At 35.5% G+C, this 26510-nt stretch overlaps 2 protein-coding genes and 2 pseudogenes across 2 annotated transcripts; 1 reads left to right on the top strand and 3 right to left on the bottom strand.

Moving 5' to 3' along the window:
* Positions 1-299: 299 nt before the first annotated feature.
* Positions 300-6165, top strand: LOC120155105 (annotated as a pseudogene).
* A 124-nt stretch (positions 6166-6289) lies between these two features.
* LOC120155108 (60S ribosomal protein L15-1-like) lies at positions 6290-8117 on the bottom strand. The gene is made up of 4 exons (XM_039166675.1): positions 8024-8117; positions 7432-7597; positions 6838-7036; positions 6290-6751 (listed from the first exon to the last, which is right to left on the bottom strand). Exons 1-4 carry the CDS (start codon positions 8025-8027, stop codon positions 6506-6508), a joined length of 615 nt encoding a protein of 204 aa, XP_039022606.1. The 5' UTR covers positions 8028-8117; the 3' UTR covers positions 6290-6505.
* Positions 8118-11716: 3599 nt separating this feature from the next.
* Positions 11717-14896, bottom strand: LOC120155128. Its single transcript, XM_039166696.1, has 10 exons — positions 14719-14896; positions 14234-14293; positions 14087-14126; positions 13397-13575; positions 13218-13256; positions 13028-13114; positions 12798-12858; positions 12405-12529; positions 12011-12102; positions 11717-11880 (listed from the first exon to the last, which is right to left on the bottom strand). The coding sequence occupies exons 1-10, from the start codon at positions 14764-14766 to the stop codon at positions 11766-11768; spliced, it is 846 nt and encodes a 281-aa protein (XP_039022627.1). The 5' UTR covers positions 14767-14896; the 3' UTR covers positions 11717-11765.
* Positions 14897-16728: 1832 nt separating this feature from the next.
* On the bottom strand, positions 16729-20117 carry LOC120155119 (annotated as a pseudogene).
* Between the last annotated feature and the right edge of the window lie 6393 nt (positions 20118-26510).

Below are 26510 nucleotides of genomic sequence, written 5' to 3'. Positions count from 1 at the left end.
GAGTAGGAAGAAAGACATGTCGATTCTTCCTTCCAAAAGATCATATTAGAAATGTATTTGAATACATGTATTTTGTTACATAGAATGTAGTTGGCATGTAGTTTAGATATTTGAATTGGATATGCTCTGATATGTTTTGTAAAAACAATTGATTTTAAATTAATATAAAAATTCGTTTTCTTGAATTATGGATTTAAAATTTAACCAATTTGTAAAGAAAAATGTTTTTGAAAAGTCAATGTGACACCTCGGACTCTGATCCGGGTCGGATACGGGTTGGGGTGTTACATACTACCAAGAAAAGAAGCTTGTTCCACTTGCTTAACACAACAAAAAACTATTGGAGGGTATGTTGAGAATCAGATAATGACATGTAATCTTGTGAACTGTTGCTTATCTCTCAATCATTATCATCAGTTTCAGGTTTCTATTCACTTTTAATCCATCCGTGCACTGTTTCACCACTTTAAAAGTTTCCTTGTGGTATTTAAAACTTCTAGTGATCATGGAAAACGATTTTAGATAGCACCTAATTTTTTTGTTGTATGCAAAAAATATTGAACTTTTCCAGGACTAGACTTCTTCGTGCCAATCTTTTGCAGCCTCTAAAAGATATTGAAACTATCAATACTCGTCTGGATTGTGGTTAGTCTTGCCTTTTGCTTTCCTCAGATTTCTCTTCTGGAGCTATTTTAACTTTATACCTGCATGAGAAGATTATACTAACTTTCATAGACCTCTCCAATATCTCCCGAGTCTTGAGGATTTTAAAACGAGTACCCTATGTAGACCAGCAATTTTTAAGCACCGTTATGTTTTCAACTGGAATATTTTTACTGTAGAAGCACTTACAGGTGATGCCAAAATTACTTCCATTGTTCAGTTTTGTTATTTCATTATTCTCCACACTTATATGATGATGAGATAAAAAGATATGATTACTAAATGTTTTCAAGTTTAGTCACCAGAACATCATTCTTCAACCTCTTGCTTGTGGTGAATGAATCCTTTTTTAACCATTCAGATCTGCTCGGTAATGGTTCCATCATGTTTTAGGAACAAGTGTGAGCAAGAGCTTAAGCAAATAGGGGTATATTATTGTTTTATTATCCATATTATTTTAGTGTGACACACATTCTGATGCTCACAAGTCACAACTCAGAGACATTGTAATGCTTACTTTCTTAGGGCCTTGTCTGACAAGTTTTTTTCCTCCCTTTGATTGATTGAAATTTCCAGTCGTAGATAATTCCTGTTAGGACATTTTGAAATAGAAATTAGGATATTCATTTCAGTTTGTAGGATAAAATATTCTTCATAGTCACCTTTTGAGCTTTAGCCCAACCCTAATGCTTAAATTCATTAAGGCACAATGCCACAACCTACCGACATCTGTTTTGGAACAACAAAAGATAATCTCTTTTGTGCTTGATTCCAGGAGTTGATGAGCAATGATCAGCTATTCTATGGACTCTCTCAGATCTTGCGAAAGTTCCCAAAGGGACTGGTAAGTTGGAACTTTTATGAGGCGGAATAGCCCCCAAAAATAAAGATTAATCAAACTATTAGAAGTTTGTAGATTTTATGACTACAATCTAAAATCTGACCTGTTCATACTCTTCATTCAGATAGGGTACTTTGTCATTTCTGCTTCAAGCCAAAGAAATAACAAATGAAGTCTTAGGTATGACAATGCTAAGAAGAGCCAAATTGATATCAAGCATCGTTCTTCTGAAAACTGTATTAGATGTCTTGCCGTTGCTGTCCAAGGTAATATTCTTCTCCCTTTCACCAGTGGGCTCTTGCTGGATTCTGGAACTTCTTTTGATATACTGGTGGCAATGATAAAACTTAGGTGCTTAACGATGCACGGTGGTTTTCTCTTGCAAATGTTTACAAGGCATTAGAAGAGGTATGGCTCATTGCCCTAAACTGACAACTTAGAACCTTGCCTGATAATATTGTTCATTCATATGTTTTCCATGTGTTCTCCAATGCTAATTAGCCAAAAGAAGAATGGAAAAAATATTTCATGTTCATTAAAAAGGCAACTCAGGACTAGAGGCAAGGGTCACGTGTTGATTGTGGATTCCCCTCAAAACTTAAGAACTTAACATTGGGATTGTTTGATAACATAAATTACAGTTTTTCATTCTTGAGAATGTATGATAACTTGTCATATGCTATACATGATTCAGTTTATTGATTAATGTTTTGCTGCACCAGTTGCTCAAAAATTTGTTTTTTACACCAGTGTAAGTAAAATCCAAAAAAGGTTTTAGATTTAAGGTACATGAGCGTCTCTTGGCTATGCCATAATAGATCTGAATACTTGCCCTAGATCGACTTCCAGATCATAATTTCTCTAGTGAATAACTAAAAAAATATATAGATAGATAGACAAAAGAAAGAAATTAATTATAAGCATCTCTCATAGGTTCATGAATTTACTTGACTGCTGGCGATTTTTCTTATTGGTATCTGGTAAATCCCATACTCAACAGTTAAAAAGAACTATATAAGCATAAAATGAAGCTACTAATTCCTGGAAGCTTTATCCTTTTAGAATTGGAGAGGTGATTAACGAAGATGTGCTTCACGCACGTGTTCCTTTTGTTGCTCGCACACAGCAGTTTTGCTGTCAAGGCTGGAATTGATGGACTATTAGATATTGCACAGAGATCCTTTTGTGTTCTTATAAAAAAAAAAGAGATCCTTTTGTGATACCAGCGAAGGTTACCCCCTCCTCTTCTCCATATCTAATTCCGTTCTGTGTTTTATTTTTGTCATTCCAAGACGGCTATTCTTACTATTTCATTTTGACTTTACAGCTAGACATAACCTTGCAAACAAGTACCGGGAAGAATACAAGCTGTCCAAATCTGAAAATCCCATTTAACAATTGACAGGGTTTTTACTTTAGCATTCCACATAAAGACATTCAGGGCAAGCTTCCTATCACTTCACGTATTGATGTAAATGAGAATTTCCTATCATCTCAGACTTTAGTATGCTTGTGATGGAAAATCAGGTTGTGAAGCATGGGAACAATGTACATTGCTCAACTTTGGAACTTGCTTCTGTAAGTATTGTTTAAGGATGCCATAGTTGTGGTTTGATCTTAGTTCATGGTCTGATATAGATTTTTCTCACTTATCCCCCAAAAAGAAAAGAGCATATACCGGTGTTGGCGAGCGTATTCATTGGAAACAATTATTGGGTTGATTGATTAGTCTATATCAGAACAAAACCTGGGCACCAATTGATTTTGTTGCTATGTAGCCAAATTTTGTTTGTCGATATCAGCATGCTACTGTTTTTAACAGTTTTACTTTTATCAGCTTGTCTGGGTATTAAAAAATGCTTTGATTACTCGATGTAAATTGCATAATTTGCAGTTGAATGTCAGAAACAAATCTGCGGCTGCTGAGTGCTATGTTAGAACAGAAATTTGCTTGGAAGGTTTGTAGTTGACTCATGACTGCTTATTTTCAATGTCACTGACACGTTCTACTTGTCCATTTGTATCTTATCATGTGAATTCTTCTGAAACTTGGTTTTGTAAATGTCTAGTTGTCTACCTTAACTGAATTAAAAATGCCGGAATTGTGTGGCAAGAAAGGTTCTTTTTTATCCTAATAATTACAGAAGGTTGCCTGTGAGGATCGAGCATGCAATCAAACTTTTGAAAGGCATATTCAGTCTTCCTGAATAGATTCCCCCCCCCCCCCAAATTTCCTAACTAAAGACTGCTGAAGCTTATGCTGTTAACATACTATCTTTTCAAATTTTGATTCACATATGGTACCTTCTCTATATGTTATGAAGTGGTTTAATTGTTTCATTCATTACTTATGTTAACTTTATGTGATTTGCAGCCCTAGTTGATGCCATAAGGGAGGACATCTCTCTGTTCGCACTTATTGCTGAAGTACTGTGCCTCTTAGATATGATTGTTAATTCATTTGCGCATGCAATATCAACCAAGCCTTTTGACCGATATATTAGGCCAGGATTTACTGGTATTTTATTTTCCAATTCCTAATATGTATTCTTTTCATGTTCCAGGTTTGATTAGGGTAAATTTAATTGTTATTAGTTGCTCGCAGATAATAACCCTCTAGCAATTGACGCTGGAAGACACCCCATTCTAGAAAGCATACACACTGATTTTGTGGTATATTCTTTTGTACAGTAATTAGAAGTAATTTTACTGCTTTCATGAGATTCTTTATTGAAGTTGGATAATAGCACTGCTATCATATATTAATGATTGAACTGTCTGTGCCATGGAGTTTTCTTAAAGATCTTTGATACCATTAAGATATTTTAAAATGCTTTTGGTTGCAGCCCAACATCATCTTCCTTTCTGAAGCATCAAATATGGTTATTGTAATGGGACCAAACATGTAAGAAATTTTCTAGGAAACTGCATCTCGTTAAGATTCAAAGTCATTGTAAATATCCTTTTTTTGTTTTGCTTTAAATAAAGCCCTTGCTATCTATTAGTTTAAGATTTAGACTATCAATTTTCTCCAACCAGGAGTGGAAAGAGCTCTTATCTTCAACAAGTGTGTCTCATAGTTATTCTAACTCAGATTGGCTGCTATGTTCCAGCCCACTTTGCAACAATTAGAGTAGTTGATCGTATATTACAAGGATGGATCAATGGATAATCTTGAATCAAACTCTAGTACGGTACAATATCTGAACTTCACAATTGCAAATATTTAAGCCATATTTTCATACCACCATCTTACTTCCACTATTGACGATAAACAAAGATATATGTTTATCTCAAGTGTTTAATAGCAACTGCACTGTTTCTTCCGTTATAACTTCAATATTCACTTAACATGCTGATAAATTGTTACTATTTTCATTTTTAGTCCTTACAATGTCATATCTAAACAAGCACAAAATACTTCTATCTTTTCTAGTCCATTCCGTACCATTTTATTTTATAACTTTTATTTGAAATTTTTTCGAGTCGAGTCTATGAGATTCGAGTCAAGTCGAATTTTTCAAATTTTTGTTTAAATTTAGTTGTAAACATTTATAATGTTATGGTACTATTTGATTCTAATTTATGTAATTTTCCGCGACCATATAAGATATACGTACATACATATTATATGCAAAGTTAAGAGACTTGACTAAACTTCAAAACCAATTCACTAATTATTAAAAATTGAGTTAATCGAATTCTATTTTATAACTCGATCCGAATTTGAAATTTTTACGACTTAAATCAAGTTTATGAAATTACGGGTCAAAACAAATTAAGTTTTTTAACATCAAGCTGAAAAAAATCAGTTTTCTTTAAGTTAAATTGTGTTTTTCTTACCCTACATCTAGTTGTTTGCGGTGATACAGTTTATGACAGAGATGAAAGAAACTGCCTTCATCATGCAGAATATCGCCCAAAGGTAAGAATCTTCAGATGTCATTAACATCTTGGTATATGCAACGCACTGAAAATTATATGTGCTTTTATGATATAGGAGTTTGATTGTTATGGATGAACTTGGGAGGGCTACTTCTTCTTCTGATGGTTTGGCAATAGCAAGGAGCTGCTGTGAACATCTGCTATCCCTCAACGCACTTTTCCTTAGTTTTTGTGTAGCAAATGACCAAACTTGCACCAATCAACATCTTTCTTGGGCCATCTTATTTAGGTATACTATATTTGCCCTAAAATAATGTTTTTGATGATTCGAACTCTGATTTTTACCCAGTTTCAACTCAATGATGGACCGAGACATGTAGCAAGCTATGTCTTCGACTAGCAGAAGTAGCGGGACTACCAAGTTCAGTGATTGATACCGCTAGAAGCATAACTTCAAGGATTACAGAGAAGGTAATTTCAGTCAAAGTAGAAACATGAAAACCTTGTTTATTTGTGCTATGCTTCCAGTTTCGTTACAGTTAACAGAATTTCTAAATCACTATGCTTTAGTTTTAGTGTCTATGAGACGTTAATTCGGCATTGTAATAAGGTCTAATGTCCAGGAAGTGAACCGGATGGAAGTGAACGGCCTGAATTATAATCAAATAAAGTCGGCATAACATGTTGCTCATCAACTAATATGCTTAAAGTATTCTAATCAAAACGAGGACTCTTTCCGCCAGGCATTGCAACTTCTGAAAGAGGGGCTATATTGATGGTAAAGTCTAAAGCTTACTTTTCACCCCTATTGCTCTTATTCTAAATAAGAAAGAAGATGAAATTGTAATTGTCACAAAACGAATCAGCGACAAGCCAATATGAAATCAGAAGGTATTAAAGTGAAAATAAGGGCCCTAGATATGCATATGACGTAATGATAGTAGTTGTTCTGAAAAGCAAGTAGCAACAACTTAAGAGATTCATAGAATCTCAAACAAAACAAATTGCATGTAATATTCAAAGACTCAAAATCTTTAGAACTTAGAAAATTTTGTAACTCAACATGACGACTTCTAAAACCAAGGGAAGCAGGAAAACGTCCAGGAACACACTAACTCAGCGGTAGCGACGAAGGGAAAGAGTGTTGTTTCTCTTCCAGGTTGCCCTGCGAGAAGGACGGTTCTTGTGGTGCAGATGACCCTTGCCGTGCAGACCCCTGTTTTTCTTTCCAGCAGATGTGAGTCCTCGAAGTTCTCTGTGCTTGTGAACTGGATTGCATATCCAATTAATTCTTGGGTCATTGCGGATGGCATTGTGTGCAACATCCACCAAGATAACCTCAAAGTACTTGTAAGTAGAATCCTGAAGGATAGAATCGGAAAGAAATTAGAGCCAAGCCATTTTGTTGCTTTGTGGCAAAACAGAAACATATAGCAAGCCCTACATACCTCATTGATCCAGTACGAGTTAACCACCCTGAGACCTCCCAATTTTCGACCAGCACGCTCCTCTGCAACGGAACGCTTGCTGCGCTGGAACTTCAATTGGGTGACACCCTGGTTTGTGGGCTTACCGTACACAATACCCTTGGGAACAGGCCTCTTGCGGCCACCCCTCCTAACACGGACACGGTAACCACATAACCCTGGACAAAGAATGCACAAAATTTCCGTAAGCAATCATTTGAAAAGAAAGTACATACAAGCATACAATCGAATCGATTTAATACGAACACAAAAGGGAACCAAGGGTATACAATCACTATCTGTTTAGTCCAGTAGGTCTCAGAAGCTCACATATAATAATATACCATTTCATTAAAACACCTAGAAATAACAAATGTCTTTTGCAAGCGACCAATTGTTTGACGCAAACTAAGTGATCTAAAGAAGAATTCCTTGATTAAGTGGAGGATAATTGCTTGACCTCAGCAAAAATCAAGTTTTAAAGCTAGCATTCTCGATATGTTATTTAGAACGGAATAAAAGATGCAAGCAACTAACTAATACAAGCCATCAGAAAATGTTGAATTGGACATTACTTGTTTGGCCTTGTAACCCAATCTGCGTGCCTTGTCGGGACGAGTAGGATGGTTGACCCTAACAATTGCCGGATGCTGGCGGTATTCCCAGCACCTCACCCTCTGTAAAAACCTCATCACATCGGACTGCTTCTTCCTCCATAGCTCCGAGACGTACTTATAAGCCCCTACATTTTATCATTTACATAAGTAAAAGCCCGCACTTTAATCCAAAGAAACAGTAATGCAAGGTAAAGACTTTAAAGAAATTGTAAATACAATTGCTTTGCACTGCAACGATAAAATGTTTCATAGCATAACAGTGACATAAGGAAAAAAACATAAAAATCTGGAGAAAAAACGAACATATCAAAAATACCAAAACGAAACAATAGCTACCAGCTCAAAAATGAAAATCACAAAAGGTTCAACTTATTGAAAAATTATATATATATATATATATATATATATATATAAGATTAGAATCAATCCCTTAATGGAGATGTGAAAGTAGTTAAGTGAAACACGTGAGAAAAATACTTGAGAGGAAAGTACAGAGAAAATATGCAGCCAGAACCAGTAAAAATTGATAGAGAGTGAGCTTGAAGGAGTACCCATTGGCGAGCTGAGCAGAGCGGCTAGGATTTCGCTTGTGCAGGAGAATAGAGTTGATGGATACTAGGGTTTCGGGTAAAATAAATAATCTATTATAAAGAACGAGCTTTATTGGATACCCTAAACTGGGCCGTCCATTTTGTTATTATAGTTCTAGTCTTGGGAGACTTAAATAAAATGCGAGCCTTTCAAAGTAAATTAGACAAACAATTTGTCAAATAGTTTCTTCTATATAATCAGTTAATTTAATAGAATAAAAATATTAGATATTTTAAATAAGATTGGAAGTAAGATTGGAAGTTCAAATTTTAATTATTAATAATGAAACAGGATTTAGAACACCTTCCTAATAAATCTGTATAATATTCTATCTAAATTAGTTGATTTGGCCTGAAATTTACACTACTCTAAATTAGACATTTTAAATATATATATTTATGAAATATGTCTAATAATAATTTTAATATCAACAGTAAATTGTTATCAACAACCCGCTAATTTAATAGAATAAAATATTAGATATTTTAAATAAGATTGAAAGTTCAAATTTTAATTATTAATAATGAAACAGGATTTAGAAGAACACCTTTATAATAAATCTGTATAATATCTAATCTAAATTAGTTAATCTGACCTGGAATTTACCCTACTCTAAATTAGACACATATCATCTTCGTTTATTGATTTAACAGTCTAAATAAAAGTTAAATTCATACCACAAATCTAAATATTTAATATTATTATATTCTTAAAATTTTAAAACTCGAATGACATCTATATATATATATATCATTCCAACTTGAATTAAGATTGAATAAAAAAAACACTATTTATTTAAAAGAAAGAACACATTATGATAATACTTAATGAGAAAACATCAACTTTCAAATCATTGAGGATTGCAAAATACGAATAAAAAACAATTGTATTATTTTCTCCACAAATCTCTCCATTAGGCGTAATAGCAGCATATTGGTGCAAAGGCGCAAAAGTATGCGATAGCTCTTCGAGAGCGAGCAAACGCTGCTCGAGTAACAAACAGTCCTACATCTTCTAAATTCTATGTTTACTATAGCTGCCGTGGTTCCTCTTCCCGCTCAGCTGATGGTGGCGGCGATGACTCGTACCTTGACGGCTTCATTTTGAAATGTCTATCATCATCACTGGACTCATACTCTACAGCATTGCCACTACTGCTCTTCCTCCCACCGCCACTAGTAGCAGAAACTGCCTTGGCAGAGACCGAAGACGTCTTGTAATCGTATCCATTGGAGGATGGTTTGTGATGGCCAGAAGATGCCGGTGCATCAGAAGATATCTTCCGTTTCTTCATGCTAATTTCTTCTTCTGGAAAGCTAATGCGAGAAAACACGCTTGCCTTTGACTTCTTATCCATTCCTGATGTAGAAGTCGTGGACGTTAATTTGGGTGCTGGTTCAGGTGCATGCTTGGAAGACTCAGAGCGAAGATGGTGATGGTGATGGCGATAACGACCGTGATCATGATCATCATAGTTTCGATCATAATCACACTCAAGGTCATGATGCTGGTCAGATTTCCTCTTTGAAGGACGGGGAGGTGTTGCTTCGTCCCGTAAGGAACGTTCTTGTGTGGTCCTCTCTGATCGGTGCCAGTGATGCTTGCGGCGATGATCGCCGCCCGACATTTGTGGAATAGGCTTCTGCAACAAACAAACATAATTAAATGATACATCATCAACGGGTCATCTAATTTCTCATGTCGCTAACAAGAAATACAAGGCTTAAACTGTGCAACTCTGACCAACTCTATATGGTTATCGTTTTTCAGTGTAAACTACCATAAAAATTTTCGACTGAAAAACCAAGAAAATGGAGAAACTTCAAAGTAGGCCTGAGCTAAAACAGCCGGTCAGAATAGAAAGTTCCAAGTTTTATACACTTCCTTGAATTCTCAATATCAATAAATGGAACCATGTGTTCATAACCAAAAATAAAAGCATAAAAGCTATAAAAAAAAAAGGCGATCGAAACAACCAGTGAATCCCAATTATTGAAACTTAATGACACTATAAAAAAATAAAATCTTATATTCCTACGTTACAAGCCGGTGCATCCTAGACAATTGATTGCTGACAATCATGTAGCATACCTCCTCGCATGACAAACAAGAATAAAACAAAGCTAGGGGAAAAAATAACGCATACCGATTTTGACTTCAATGACGAAACATCGGCACTGTGCTCACTTCCTAACAAATTCCTGATCTCTAGACAACTCTTTGCTACCGGGGACGGAACTATGGGCCCTGGCCCACAATTGTTTTGGGATTAACTCCTTCTTAGGTCCCTTCTATTTTAAAGTTAGATAAATTGAGCCTTAACTTATTTTTTGTTTAAATACGTTACAGTTCCTCTTAGTTTTAAAGTTAACTAAATTGAGCCTTACTCCTAATTTTTATTTACATACCTTTTAGTCTTACTTATTTCAAGATTAGATAATTTAGAGTCTCTTCTCATTTTTTTATATCGATGACTCAACAATATATGCCATATAATTTTGTTAGTAAAAAGTATAATTAAAAAAGGATTAGTTAAGAACTTATATAACTTGAGTTTAACCCTACTTCATTAGGGATTTTAATTTAATTTATAACATATAAATGATTAATAAATTAAATATTTATAGAATTATTGATTACATTTATTATAATTTTATCATGAAAATTAAATATTTTAAACAAAATTTATGTTGATTTTCTACTACTCAAATTCCATCAAGTAAAATTAATTGATTACTAATTTTACATCCTTTTCAAAAGACTAAAAATAACTGCTAAAATTTTCACATAATTTTTATATTTGTTACAAATAATCTTTTTAATAAAAATAAATATTAAATAATTATAATTTTTTTTTTCAAAACTTTGTCTTATTGTACGATAGTGTATTTTATTATATCACAATCTTTTTTAAATACTTTATATTCACATAAATTTTAATAAACTAATCATTCATATTATATAAACTTTGATACATGTCTTATTTATATTATATCCATCTTATTTTGTATGAGACATGAACCACTTATTCAATTTAAAACATTTTAAATTTTACACTTTGATAAATGAAAATAGACGGTCAATATTTAATAATATGTATGAATAGATATTCACATAAAAAAATAAAAAGATAAATCTTAACTGTCTATTTTCACAATTATCTTAAAAACACATAAAACTTAAAAAAAAATTATATTGTGTAGATAAGTCTTAACCAAAATTTTGTATAATTTCATGTTTTAGTTTTAAAATTATAAAAATTTTAATTTATTAATATATTTGTACCATAATGTGTTTTGTAGTATAATATCATACTTTAGTATATTAGAAATTTTATTTCTTAGTAATAGTTATTAATTATAATAACCGTGAACTATATAAATATTATATATTTCACTACCTATTACGTAATTTGACACACAAAAAATGACCGGACATATAAATGAATGGTAAATTGTAATAAATTTGCATTTTATGTTTAAAATCAACAAAATTAAAACTAAAGTTAAAAAAATCATTAAAATTAAATTACGAGGACAAAACCCAATACAGTTCAAATTTAACTATAAGATAAAAAGAGGGTTATCATTCAAAAACAAGAGTTACATTTCTTTCCAAAAAGCAAAGAGTGATAAGTTTAATTAAAAAAAAGGGAAAAGAATCATAAGTTGGTCGATGAAAATTAAAAAGGGAAAGAGAATCTCACACATCGGTCAATATTAAGGAAGATACAATCACCACATAGGCTAGAAAAAAGAAAATGCCTATCTGAACGAAGAATTTTGGATTTTCTCTCATGTTGGGAGATGTAACCGCCCTGCAAAACCAGAATCCTCTCCTAGTTAATAAAACCTCGTGGCTGGTGAAAATGGAGTAAAGAAAAGACATGGAAAGTGAAATTATGATTCAACAAGTAGCTTTTGTGGATGGTGCAACTGGATTTTTACCTTGCGATTCGCTGTGAAAATCGATGAAATGGCAAACTCTGGATGAATACAATTCCGGGTCCTGTTAGAACAGCTGTAACCACATTGTCCCCCTGCAAGGTTGCATCGAAAGAACCACAAAATTTAAATGGCTGCATATGCAAATCCCAGTCACGTGCATCGAGCAAGTAGGGTGTTATCAACCAGTGACAGTGTGCTCATAATAGAAGATTCGGAATGTACATTTTTAAACAAGCCCCGACTTCTTACCATATGTAATCAATATTTTTCGTCATTAGAAATATACCGTCAACGATAACTGAAAGCACGCAATTGTAAAAGGAACATACATGCACCAGAACTCCTAAACCACCGTTAATCGAGCGGGTAAAAATATTAATTGAAAGCAGCTTACCCCAAAGACTGCTCTTCTTATTGGACCATTGTATTTGATTTGAACGTCGATGGATGTAGTAAGGGCCACTATGCATGAGATATCAACTGCCAATACCTCCCCCACCTCAAGATTTTTCTGCACAACTAGCAAAGGAAAGACCCCCCCGGAATCCCAATGGTCAGTTTACCTATGTGTATAAATTTATAATTTCAATAGATTGCAACAACTAGAAAGAGGAATATGTTATCAATCATCAATGGTTGGCAACCATGCTCTTTAGAACAACGAGATCAAAAGATATGAAAAATAAGGAAAATAAAACATGCTATTTAGTGACCTGTAACGTGCTATCTTTTGAACTCAAGCAACTCAAAAGGCAATAAAAGGATGAACAAAAGAAAAGATACATACCAGATCCACCAGCAAGGATAAATGCAAGCCCCTGGCCAGATATCTTCTGTCTCAGAAATCCCTGTTTATGCCAGTAACACATCCATCAAATTCACAGATACACAAAGCTTAGAAAACTGAGGAATAAACCAAAGAAACAGAAAAACTGATAAAGATCTTTGAACGCAGCAAGTGTATGAATCTAAGAGAAGAAGGGAAAATGATAAAAAATTAATTTATCATTACATCACCTCTACACCGGTTACAACATTCCGTGGCCGCTGATCAACTGTATTATTAACCTTCACATCATTGATAGAGCAAAGAAATGCATCTGGCTACAAAACAAGCTTACAAGATGACATAAAGATTCCAGCTAATGCAATGAAAAACAAAGCTCAATTTGCAGAAAAAATGAATTTCCATGAACAAGTCAGCTACCTGACATAAAAGCACTCCACCAAACATTGCTAAATCGATCTGTCAAAGTAAACACAAACCAGGAACAACATATAACTCATAGTTAGCGATAACAAAACAGCAATTTGGGATCATGAAGTACTCAAGCTTGACATGTGCTATAAATATGTATATAAAAATTTTGAGTTTGAAACACAAACCGGAAGAACCCTTGCAAGAGAAGGTGCAGCAATGCCAACAAATCCATCGTTTGGACCATTATTGCAAAGAGCAATACTAGTTATACTCTTCCCAAAAAGCCAATGCCACATGCCTACCTCATTTTCTGGGACATAAGTATTTTCCATTTCAATGGACCCAGACATGAAGCACATGGAACCTGCATTTTGTTACATTCCAGGTCAACTTTAGAAGAATTAATGTCTGCATGATAACAAGCAATAACTAACAGAATGCTTCGAGCCAATCATCTTATCGATTAAGCAGTTCTCCTTATTGATCTTCTGCAGAGGATCTAATGTGATCTTAATTATAAGCAAAATCGATAGAATACACATAGATAATTTAATTGATAGTAAAGTGACTTCTCCATTTTTTGAACTTTTGACACTTCTAGTCACTATTTGTACTACAAGATATTCTTGGCATTAGAAATTTGTAGCATTCCAGAATATATGCTGAACACCTAGCCTAGCATCCAACAATTTACTTATTATAATATCCAGAAGGCCTCACCATTCATAATTTTACCAAGAACATTAGCTTATGATCACAAAGAAGTACTAGAATTATGACGATATCCTGCATCAAGACCATCTTCCTATACTAAAACATACAAATATAGTAGTGTTAACCCAACCAAGAAATCCAATAGAGACTAAATAACCTACCGGGTTTTGCAATAACCTTTTCTTGTGGCATCAGCATTATCTGGTAAATGAAAGAACCATCACCAAAGTTAAAAAAAATCATAATCGTTGGTATGAGGTCAAATGCTTAAACTAAAAGAAAATTCTTCGATAAAAATCAGGAAGTACCTGAACTATTTGAGCTTCACCACCCAATATCTGAAATGCGGTCACAGCATCTTGCGGACTCTAAATGATTTTATACCAACAAGAGATTATGACGTAAATAAATATACACGCTGAGATATTTAAACAACACAACATTATCATTCTAGTTTCATCGGGAAACTGTTTCCCCAATTTGGCATTCGAACTAGCTACTCTCACACTCTGATCACAGCATTCTATACAAGTTTGTTTACAAATTGATTATAAACGGATCAATTTCAAGATAACGGAATCAAAGTCAACTCTATTTAAGGAAATCCCAATTAAAATTCTTCAACAATGAGAGATCAAATGCAAAAGTAAAGCCTAAATTCCATTAAAATTTCACGACACTTTTCCAAGAAGCAAAATTCAATTTCCTTGTGATTTTACCCTTTTACTCATGAAACAAACAAAAATTCAGTGCAAGACTTGAGAGTACGAAGAATTTTTTTAAAGAATGTTACCTGATACACGTAGGGTTGAAAAGGAGTGGAAAAAAAGGGGGCGGCCATGGACGACGAGGTCTCGAATTTGAAGTTAAATACTTCGATTTCGAGATTTAATCCGACTTCAACAGTTTAATCACAAAAATTCATAAAGGAAAAATAAATAAAAAAATTAGGAAATTATTTGCTCTGCGTTTGTTCTTTAAAAGTACGCGATCTGGGAATTAAATAGGTGAAGACTTAAGTTACGTAATTGGCCTTGACAAATTCTGACATTGTAGGATGAACTATGCGGGACGAAAAGTATTACTCGATGGTTTTTTAGTCATTTTAAATTTGATATGGTCTATACAGTATCTTGATGACATGGTGTCATGTTATTGGTCGAAGCTTTAAGTCTCTACGTGTTTCAAAATTGTTTTTCACTATAGCAAGAGAAGCTTCTCATAGCCGCGTCGGATTATCTACTTCAATTTTATTATTTTTAAATTTATTATTTTTTATTCAATTTTTAAGTAGTAATTTTTAATTAATTTCTTTAATATATTACAAAAATATGAAAAGATAAAAATCTTAAAGAATTTTAGAAGTCCAATTGAATTTCTTAAGAGTGGCTTAAGTAAAAACAATAAAAGAAAAATTAGACATCTAATTATTTTTTAAAAAAATATAGACTTAATGGGAAAATTTTAAAAAAAATCTAATTAAAAATAGGGTAAAGTACATAAATGATCCCCAACTATAGGTATTATTTTGTTGAATCCCTCGACTATTAAAAATTACAAAATGATCCTCTAACTACAGGACACTACTTTATTGAGTCCTTCGACTATTAAAAGTTATAAAATGATCACCCAAATATTCATATGTTCCAAACTAGTCATTTTTCGATAAAAAATTTATAACCATCTAAGTAGGGTATTAACATGTTGATTGTGATATGATAAAATATGATCCCAAAATCGTTTGAGTTGTATTTTATGTATCAACTCCCTGTTTACATTATGTCGTTGAGACAATGCTTAAAAGCAACGAGAGTACTGGTATACATCATTAAAAAATGATTTTTTCGTATTTTAGTCGACATGTTAACGTCTAACTCAAACAACTATTGATTTTTTAACGAAAAAAGATGAGTTTAAAACATATGAATAATCAAGTGACCATTTTGTAACTTTTAATAGTCAAGGAACTCAACAAAAAAATATTCTATAGCCAGGAGACCATTTTATAATTTTTATTAATCAATTGACTTAACAAAGTAACACTCTATAGTTGGGAACCATTTATATACTTTACGCTTAAAATATATTGAAAATTTTATAAATTTAATGAGATTTTTTAAAAGTCAAATCTTAATTTACAAAATCCTTAATTTATTCTCAACTGTATTAACGTTAAGTTGACTTGTACCATTTAATTTGAATTAAATATATAATATAAATAGTAATTGTTAAATAATTTCTCAAAATCGAATTTCTTTCATATAATTATACTCTACTAATTAAACATATTTTTAAAATTATTTTTTTATAAGTGCATAAATTTACCCTAATCATTATATGTTCTTACGATCATACCTTAAGATATGAATTCAATGAAATTTAAACTCGAAACGTAAAAGCCAAACATTACCGTGCATCTTATCGGCAAAGGCGAAACCGGCCTTGACCCCGCAAAATGAAAAAAAAAAAAAAAAATCTTTATACCCCTTGAGAATTTATGAAATTTTAAATTAGTACCATAAAAAGAATACTGGTCCATTTGGCCACCTTAAAAGAATTCTGAATTTGCCCTCCCGTATCATTGATTTCATCAGTGCAAGAGATTTGGAGTTAAACATGTCATAGTAAACTTCACCATTGATATCAAAGCAAGCAGATAACTGGTCCATTTGACTTGGTATTGCATTTTTCTTCTTTTCATTTCCTTTATCCCCTAAAAAACTTTAGCGTACAAGCCGAATACAAAGCGAATACAAAAAAAGTAAAGAGAATACAAAGGGATTTGAAAATTTTCTTTCTTTGCTTTGAACACAAAAGAGGGGATCAAACCCAAAAAAAGTGAGGGGAGAAAAAACCATTTCTCCCGATTGTTGTGTTTGATTTATTTACAATATCAATGACACAATCCAAAAGCTTTCTTCACTATATATACAACAAACAAGAGCAACAACGTCACCACCTTCTTGGAAGCCAAGACCCTAAGATTTATCCTTAAACCGTGTTTTCTCATTAATCTCGTTGTTGTTGTACCCATCGTTAATAGCCATGAACCAATTAAGCAAACCAGTGTTTTTGCGGTCTCACCTGGTCTGCTCAGGTTTACTGCATCACCTGGGAGATCCACATAGGACCACTTATGAACAACATCATTATCTTCCGGTCGGTTTAGTCCAAGGCTTTCGTTCAACCAACTGGATAACCAAATAAACAACTTTGCAAGCCATGCAACCTCATCATCAGAGATTGGGCGCTTCATCCACTCACCCCTGTATGTGACATTAGCTGAGGTTTGGTTGCCAACTCTTTTGGGTTTGAAGAGTTCATCACGGATTTGTTGAGACTGTCTCAGTTCAGGTGAAATTGGAATTGGCTTCACCATAGAGCCACCAAACAAGTAGCTCACCTTTTCTTTTAATGAATCTATTACTGCATGTACCATATCATCACCTTGCAACTCAGCTTCTACACGAAATATAAACAACTGCACGAACAAAATCATTGACAGCGGATGACGACAGGTATAGGGATATATTATAGAAAGTGCAATTGCAGCTTTACAATTACAATATTAGAAGTTACAAAAACCTGAAGTAGTCGTTGTCCCCCATCTTCCCCATCACTAAAGAGTTTTAGATCTTTGTTCCAATTCTCATGTAAGAAAGATCCATCAGCATCACTTTCACATAAACCATCCTCCCAGTCCTAACAACACCAGACAAAGGTCAGACAATAGTGCATATATGCTCAGTCTCAAAAAAAAAAAAGTTAAGGGAACAGCCAAAGAACCACATCAGAAACTATTGGGAAACCATAAATCAAATTAAAAATTAAAAAAAAATAAAACCCATAGATTGGGACTTCCACTTATGAACCCCTATTTGCTGAAATTGATAAGCAAGAGGAAAAAAGCATGGAGGGATCCGGTCAGTAATCTACCTTCAATTGTTCACGAATTGAAGGTACAAATCTATACAGGCCATTGAGGGCTGACTTGCTTGATCCACCTTGTTTATAATGAACATTCTTTATAAGATCAACCAGCTCTTTAGAGGATGTCAGCAAACTTATAACCTGTAAAACAAGAGAAAGAATGAAAAATATCTTATAAGAAAAATAGAAAATAAAAGATATTAGAAGACGGCAATCTATCTTAAATCATAAGAAAACCTAGGCACATACACCAACAATCACTACCAAGTGTACAGTATTGTCTACCTTAGTTCAGCATTCAGCTCAATACTTCACTTGTTATCTAAACCTTACCAACACACTGTTGATAGCCTATAAAAGGATACTCAACCATGATTGGAAATGATAGGAAAGTTATACAATAGCAATAAGACATGAACGGGATAACCAAAAGGAAAGAGCCCACATGAAATAACCATAGCTCCTAATCTAGTACGGTACCCTCTATACATGATAATACCAGTGCTATCAAGGTATGGTCCTAGACATTTAATCATTGCACCTTAGACCCTTTCGGGTGAGGCACATTTCATCGGGCACCTAGTGGTGCCTAGAGGAGCTTTTATTGTACAACCATAAAAAAGAATTGACAGAAAATTCACTTAATCGAAGTAAAAATGCTACAGTTAAGAAGCAAACCTTCAATACCATCTGGGATATTACTTTCGGATTTGTATGAAGGAACTTGTGTGCAAACCCAACGAAATGCATAACCAGTGAACTGTAGTATAGAAAATTAGACAACACAAAAGCTTGCCATACCGGAGAATATCCAGAAATTTGAGTCTCTGTTTCCTGATTCCTCACATCCATACTTGTTCCATTGACAACCGCTTCAAGCTCTGCAAAATCATCCAAGCTGATTGTCCAAGGCTCCATATAACTAACCCATACAGAGAACACCTGGGATATATTCTTTATTGAAGTTCCCACAGGAGAGAATAAGAATGTTCTCAATATAAACCTATACAATGGCCTTTGTATCCAGGAGTTCCAAGAGCCAACGGAACACACAGAAGGTGACAAGGAAACAAAGTCCCTTGGCATCCCACCATCAAAACCACCAGAAATCCTCCAACTTGGACTTTCATTATACTCAATATTGTCAAACCCATCCATACTTATCACTGAGCTCAAATTCAAGTATTTCACAAACAACTTCACCACCTCACCCAGCCCGCTTGTTGGTGGGATCTCCCCCAACACTGACCTAAATGGAAACGACACACCAAAAGATTTGCATACATTAACAGGCAATGGAGAAAAATCATTATCAACCAACCAATACTGCACGAAAATCTTGACCAAAAGCTCGGCACGAATATAACAGAACCATCACACTTCAAAGAGTGATTCAAAATTGAACTACGATAGGGTTGGTGAGCACCCAAATCAAATATAGGCACAAATGCACGAAGATAAGCTAATAAAAGCTGTATATACAGATTACTCTCATATTTTTGCTCCATTTCACGCTTAATTGACCCTGAAAACCCCGGAATTGAGCGTGTCCAGTTCTCTAACCTAAACTTACTTCTTCTTTTTACAGTGTTCGAGTCCAAGTTCTCACCGTTGCCTTTACAAACGGGATAATAAGCGAACCAAAACAGATAGTATTCGAAAACATTCAGTTGAATTTGACATAAAGAGCCCTTAACCGTATCTTCTTTGATTTTACCTTTAAAGAAAGGGCACAAATCGGATATAACCCGGCAATATTTTTCGTTCGACAACATGAACCGGACCCACTCAGGGAGCCGTTCAACAGGGAAAACGTATTTGACGAGGGAAAGTCTATCAACGGCTGAAATTGAGTTCATCAAGGTTCCATTCGGGGAAAGGAGGGAGAATATTTTAGAGGATAAATCCGCGTGATTAGATTGGGAGGCAAGTTCGATCCAGCCATTGGACTGGGGAAGCTGGGGTTTCTGAGTCGGTGGATGTGGGGGTGGTGGCGTGACGTCATCGAAGCCGAAGAGCTTGCAAATTAGGGTGGGGAAGGTGATGGAGAAGAAATGGCGAGACTGATCTGGTGTATGCGATTGTAGGAAGGAATCGACGGAGGCGCAGGTGGCGGAGATCTGGGAGGGGGCGGCGGAGGCGAGGATTGCGGAGGCGAGTTCTTGGGATCGGGAAAGGGAATTGACGGCGTAGGAGTGAGGGAGCATTATAAAATTTGACGGTAAACAAAATGAAGAGATTAGGGTTTTTGCTTTGCTCAGAAAAGAGATACAGAGAAAGGGTTTTTGATTTTTGAGTTTTTTTATTTCAAATAAAAGGGAGAAGGAAACGTGGCGCGTTGTTAAGGCATGGGGTCTTTTGGATGGAGAAGTTTCGATAAGACGAATATAAAAAAATTAACTGACCCTATATGTAATGAGATGAAGTAAAATAATAGGTTGTTTCTAACGTTAAGTTGAGAGCAGTTTCAGTGAAAGATTTTCGACAGTTAGAATTATGAATTGTCCATTAATTAATTTATTATTCTATTTTTTTTTTACTTTTTATGCAATATTTACAATTAATAAAACTGAAATTTTTAAGTAGTTATTAAGTTATTTTAATTATTTTTAAATAAAATTATATATTTTAATATATTTTAATATAAGCATAGGTTAAACATAATATATTTTTAATACATTGAAAAGGGTAATTATATACTTTTATCCCCTCTTTTACATTCTGTTTCTTTTTAATAATTTTTATATACATATTAAATATTTTAAACTAAACTTTAAGTTAATTATATACCGAGTAAACTGTATTAATGACCATTAAACTAGTTTAGGTGTTTTTATGTTGGCTACTAAACTTTTAAAATTTTTATTACAGTTGTTAAACTTTTATTTTATTTTTATTATGATCAATGTTGTTAAAAAATACTAACAGGACACATTAAAATCTTCCTCCCAAAGAAAATCATAAGGCTCTAAATTTACAGCTACCGTCAATACCAAATTTTTAATTAACAAAACAATCGTCAATTAATCCAAATAATGAGAAGAATCTATTTGACTAGAAAATTAATATAATTTAAGTTCAAGTTGATCTGATAATTGATAGTGATAGATCAAAAAATTTTAAATTTTAATTTTAATTAAGATTTACTAACAATTTGAAGATATAGAAAGATTTTTAGACGAATTTAAATAATAATAAAATGAGAAGAGCAATAATTAAATGATCTTTTCGCTCGAAAATTCATCGAAAGACGACAAAAAGAGACTACAGTACAATATAAACTAAAGCCTAATTTTCTTTTCGATAAGTTAATGTTAACTGTAGCATCAACTTAAAATTGAATTATATAATTTTTTTTAATAAAACGAATTTTGTTCACCATTAAGATTAACTGACTACCCCTTAGTTTACCTGAAGCTCTACTTTTACAACAGTTACTTTGAATTTAAGGTACGTATTTAAAGTTAATCGCACTTAACAATCGATTGTGGATTTATTCAAATAAACAATACTCGTAAGTTGCTTTGAATTCCAAGAACACTTAAATATATAATGAGCTTACCAGGGGAACTACTCGCGTGGGTAAAAAAATGTCCTTAATACCTCCCACGATTTTAAGACTAATATATCTAAAATTCCATAATTTTATGGCTGTAGTATATCTAATGCCATAATCCAAGAGATCGTAGAAACAGAAGGTTGCCTAGAGCAGTGAACCTGCCCTTGGACTCTCGGGTGGTCGATATCTCATCACTTTAATGGCCTAATATACGTTTCTAAACGGCTTGCTACTTTGTTCATCACAGTCTTGCAGTGCGAATTTGCTGCTTCAATATTGGCCGAATATACTCAAGGTAACCATCCGGCACGACCGTATCGTTCAGAGGATCCTTCCATGCTTCCTGATAGAGTTTTTGATAGACGTTTCCGTCGTAGCAACCGAGGATCGAGCCAAGGTAGTGGTCAGTGTAATTGAATGCATCGACAAGGGCAATGGCATTTGGACGGACCTGAGAAGAAAATGAGATTAGAACTTAGTGGATTCACTGCAGCCTTCCAAAGCTGAGCACCGTGTTAACGAAATCGGAGTATTGAAACAAACCTGAGCATACAAAAATCGCAGCTGTTCATTTGCTAGTGCACCTTGCTTCGGGGTAATGCAGCCTGTTGCAACAAAATCTCCTAGATGTTTGTGTAAAAGATGCAAAGCATATACATTGCAGAGGATCTCCAATTGTCTTTTCACTCCCTTTCCCGGTATGTCCTGTTGAAATTTCTCAAGGAACCTGGGGTAAAACAAAGGAACTATCTCAGAAAACTTTTCCAAAAACGAAAATTACTCGAGTGTTGAAAATTAATAAAACACATGGCTGCTAAGGGGGGCTGCTAAGGGGGCTGCTAAGGGGGGCTGCTGTAATTTTTTTTTTTTATAATAGGGAAATTACTTGTTCTCGTTATATTTCCTAACAACTGGTAATCAGAGCTTTTGGTTGTGAATTTTGTCAATTTTCTGCGAGGTTACTATTCATTACTATTCATGTGAATAGTGAAATTCGGTCGGCGATACGAGTTTGTCGACGGAGGTGTTCTAATACACGGCGGTTCGCAGAAATTGTCAGAAACGATCCAAACGAAGCCAGATTCGAGTGGGAGCGATGGCTGCAGACGAAGGGAAGATGAAAATTGAAAAGTTCGATGGTGCGGACTTTGGCTTTTGGAAGATGCAGATCGAAGATTTTCTGTACCAGAAAAATCTATATCAACCCCTCTCAGGAAAGCAACCAGAGGGCATGAAGGATGAAGATTGGGCTCTTCTCGACAGACAAGCCCTCGGAGTTATCCGACTGACGTTATCCCGAAATGTTGCTTTCAACATAGCAAAGGAAAAGACCACGGCAGGTCTTATGGCAGCTCTCTCCAGTATGTATGAGAAGCCATCGGCCTCGAACAAAGTTCACTTGATGAGGCGATTATTCAATTTGCGGATGACGGAAGGGGCATCAGTGGCTCAACACCTGAATGAACTCAACACAATCACAACCCAGTTGAGTTCTGTAGAAATTGAATTCGATGATGAAGTTCGAGCTTTAATTCTCTTATCATCTCTACCAGACAGTTGGAATGCTACTGTTACAGCAGTTAGCAGCTCGTCGGGAAATAGTAAATTGAAATTCGACGATGTTCGGGATCTGGTACTGAGCGAAGAAATTCGACGGAGAGAATCGGGTGAAGCATCAACCTCCTCAGCCTTGCACACGGAGTCCAGAGGGAGAACTTCAGAAAGAAATTCAAATCGTGGCAGATCCAAATCCAGACGGGAAAAATCCAGAACGGGAAAGAAAGATTTTACCTGTTATAATTGTGGCAAGAAAGGTCACTTTAAAAGAGATTGCCGAGCACTGAAGAAAGATACCGGTGCACAGGAATCTGCCAACGTGACAGAGGAGACAGGTGATGCCATGATTCTAAGCGTCAACAGTCCGATTGAATCATGGATCTTGGATTCAGGGGCATTTTCCACTCCACCCCATGCCAAGAAATCATGGAGAACTATATCAGTGGTGATTTTGGGAAGGTTCATCTTGCTGATGATGAAACCTTGAAGATCGTCGGAAAAGGAGATATCCGACTAAAGCTGCCAAACCAGACCACCTGGAAGCTGACAGGAGTGAGACATATTCCTGGCCTCAAAAGAAATCTGATTTCTGTTGGACAGCTTGATGGAGAAGGATATAGTACAACCTTTTCAGGTTGTGAATGGAAGATTACCAAAGGAGCACTCGTCATTGCTCGTGGTAAGAAGACTGGTACTCTCTATGTAACCTCAAATTTAGAGAATATCATTGCAGTAGCAGATGCTGATGGAAAATCAAACCTATGGCACCAAAGGCTTGGCCATATGAGCGAGAAAGGAATGAAGATACTTCTGTCAAAAGGGAAGCTGCCGGATCTAAAGAATGTGGATGTCGGACTATGCGAGGATTGCATCTTTGGCAAACAAAAGAAAGTCAGTTTTGCAAAGATTGGCAAGGCACCCAAGGCAGAAAGGTTAGAATTGATTCATACTGATGTATGGGGACCATCCCCAGTTCCATCTCTTGCAGGCTCACTATATTATGTCACCTTCATCGATGATTCAACAAGGAAGGTGTGGGTTTATTTTCTGAAGAAGAAATCAGAAGTCTTTGATACCTTCAGAAAATGGAAGGCCATGGTGGAAAATGAAACTGGTTTGAAAGTCAAGAGGTTGAGGTCTGACAATGGAGGAGAGTACAGAGACAGTAGATTCAGAGATTTCTGCGCAAACAATGGGATTAAGATGGAGAAAACAGTTCCCATAACACCGCAGCAGAATGGCGTAGCAGAGCGCATGAATAGAACTCTGAATGAACGTGCTAGAAGCATGAGGATACATGCCGGATTGCCCAAATTTCTATGGGCTGAAGCTATCAACACTGCAGCTTACCTGATCAACCGTGGGCCCTCTGTTCCTTTGGATGGCGGAATACCAGAGGAAGCTTGGAGCAAGAAAGAAATAAACCTTTCATACTTAAGAGTGTTTGGTTGTATTTCTTATGTACACATAGACTCTGCTGAAAGAAGTAAACTTGATGCTAAGTCCAACAAATGTGCCTTTGTTGGTTATGGCGGTGATGAGTTCGGTTACCGGTTTTGGGACTACGAAAATCGAAAGATCATCAGAAGCAGAGACGTCATTTTCAATGAAAATGTGATGTACAAAGACAGGTCAACCGCAGAATCAAGTAATACCAAGGCTGAAACAAAGGAATTTGCTGAGTTCGAGGAGATTTCTGAAAATGATGTTCAGATCAGTCCTGAAGCAGTTCAAGAGGAAGAACCAGGCACACCAGAACTGAGACGCTCCTCCAGAATTCCTAAACCAACCCAACGGTATTCACCTTCTTTACACTACTTGTTGCTGACTGACAATGGTGAACCAGAGTGTTATGATGAAGCAATGCAAGTGGAGGATTCAGTCAAGTGGGAGTCTTCCATGAAAGATGAGATGAACTCGCTTATGTCAAATCAGACGTGGGAATTAGCTGAATTACCACCAGGCAAGAGAGCGCTCCATAACAAGTGGATTTACAGGATCAAAAAAGAGCACGATGGGAGAAAACGTTACAAAGCAAGATTGGTTGTCAAAGGCTTTCAGCAAAAAGAAGGTATTGATTACAATGAAATTTTCTCTCCAGTCGTGAAACTGTCTACAATCAGACTGGTGTTGAAAATTGTAGCTGCAGAAAATTTACATCTTGAGCAGTTAGATGTAAAGACAGCTTTCCTTCATGGTGATTTGGAGGAAGAAATCTATATGAGGCAGCCAGAAGGCTTCATAGAGGCAGGCAAGAAAAACCTGGTATGCAGGTTGAAGAAGAGCTTGTATGGTTTAAAACAAGCTCCTAGACAGTGGTACAAGAAGTTTGATAGTTTCATGGGTAGCAGTGGTTTTACCAGATGCCAAGCAGATCATTGTTGCTACATCAAGAGGTTCGACAACAGCTTCATTATTTTATTATTGTACGTTGATGACATGCTCGTTGCAGGCTCAGACATGCAAGAGATTATACACTTGAAGCAAAAATTGTCGAAGCAGTTTGCTATGAAGGATCTGGGCGCTGCAAAGCAGATTCTTGGGATGAGGATCAAGAGAGACACAAAGTCGGAGACTTTGATGTTATCACAGGCTGAGTACATCAACAAAGTACTCTCCAGGTTCAACATGCAAGATGCTAAACCAGTAAGTACACCTTTAGGTGTTCATTTCAGACTCTCCAAAGAACAGTCACCAAAGACGGAGGAAGAACGTGCACACATGGTGAAGGTGCCGTATGCCTCAGCAATTGGAAGTATGATGTATGCCATGGTTTGTACCAGACCAGATATTGCTCAAGCAGTGGGAGCTGTTAGCAGGTACATGAATAATCCAGGCAAAATACACTGGAAAGCAGTCAAATGGATCCTCAGATATCTGCGAGGTACCACAAACAAAGCACTTTGTTTCAAAGGTGGAGATACGATACTGACAGGCTATGTAGATGCTGACTTAGCCGGAAATGTTGACATCAGAAGAAGCACTACAGGGTATGTCTATACTCTAGGAGGAACCGCAGTGAGTTGGGTGTCTCAACTACAGAAGATAGTTGCTCTCTCTACAACCGAAGCAGAATATGTCGCTGTTACGGAAGCCAGCAAAGAGATGGTCTGGCTCCAAAGTTTCTTGGAAGAGTTAGGCAAGAAACAAGAAAACAATGTCTTGTATTGCGACAGTCAAAGTGCTATCCATCTAGCGAAGAATCCGTCTTTTCATTCCAGGACGAAGCACATACAATTGAGATATCATTTTATCCGGTCTCTTCTGGAAGATGGGATTTTGAAACTTGAAAAGATTAGTGGAGCTCAAAATCCGGCAGACATGTTAACAAAGACGGTGACCACAGAAAAACTGAAGTTGTGTTCAGCTTCAGTTGGCATGCTAGAATAAAAGACCAGAAATGCTGCTGCATTGATCGAGGTGTGAAGACAGATTAAAATCAGTCTTCAAGTGGGAGATTGTTGAAATTAATAAAACACATGGGCTGCTAAGGGGGGCTGCTAAGGGGCTGCTAAGGGGGGGCTGCTGTAATTTTTTAT

This window comes from Hibiscus syriacus, unplaced genomic scaffold (assembly GCF_006381635.1).
Source record: "Hibiscus syriacus cultivar Baekdansim isolate YM2019G1 unplaced genomic scaffold, ASM638163v2 tig00111164_pilon, whole genome shotgun sequence".
Classification (NCBI taxonomy): Eukaryota; Viridiplantae; Streptophyta; class Magnoliopsida; order Malvales; family Malvaceae; genus Hibiscus; species Hibiscus syriacus.
Note: the sequence above shows the minus strand (reverse complement) of the source record. Positions and strands in the feature narration are given on the sequence as shown.

Bases quoted from the DNA above. Each gene is read 5' to 3' on its own strand.
- LOC120155108 (XM_039166675.1), bottom strand. The intron at 7,037-7,431 runs AGTAATGTCCAA...CATTCTTTGTCC, and splicing joins TTGGGTTACAAGGCCAAACA to AGGGTTATGTGGTTACCGTG. The intron at 6,752-6,837 runs GTATGTAGGGCT...TCTATCCTTCAG, and splicing joins ACTCGTACTGGATCAATGAG to GATTCTACTTACAAGTACTT.
- LOC120155128 (XM_039166696.1), bottom strand. From the start codon at position 14,766: ATGGCCGCCCCCTTTTTTTCCACTCCTTTTCAACCCTACGTGTATCAG. The intron at 12,859-13,027 runs GTGATGTAATGA...TGGCATAAACAG, and splicing joins ATGTTGTAACCGGTGTAGAG to GGATTTCTGAGACAGAAGAT. The intron at 11,881-12,010 runs GTAAAAATCCAG...CTGGTTTTGCAG, and splicing joins TTTTCACAGCGAATCGCAAG to GGCGGTTACATCTCCCAACA.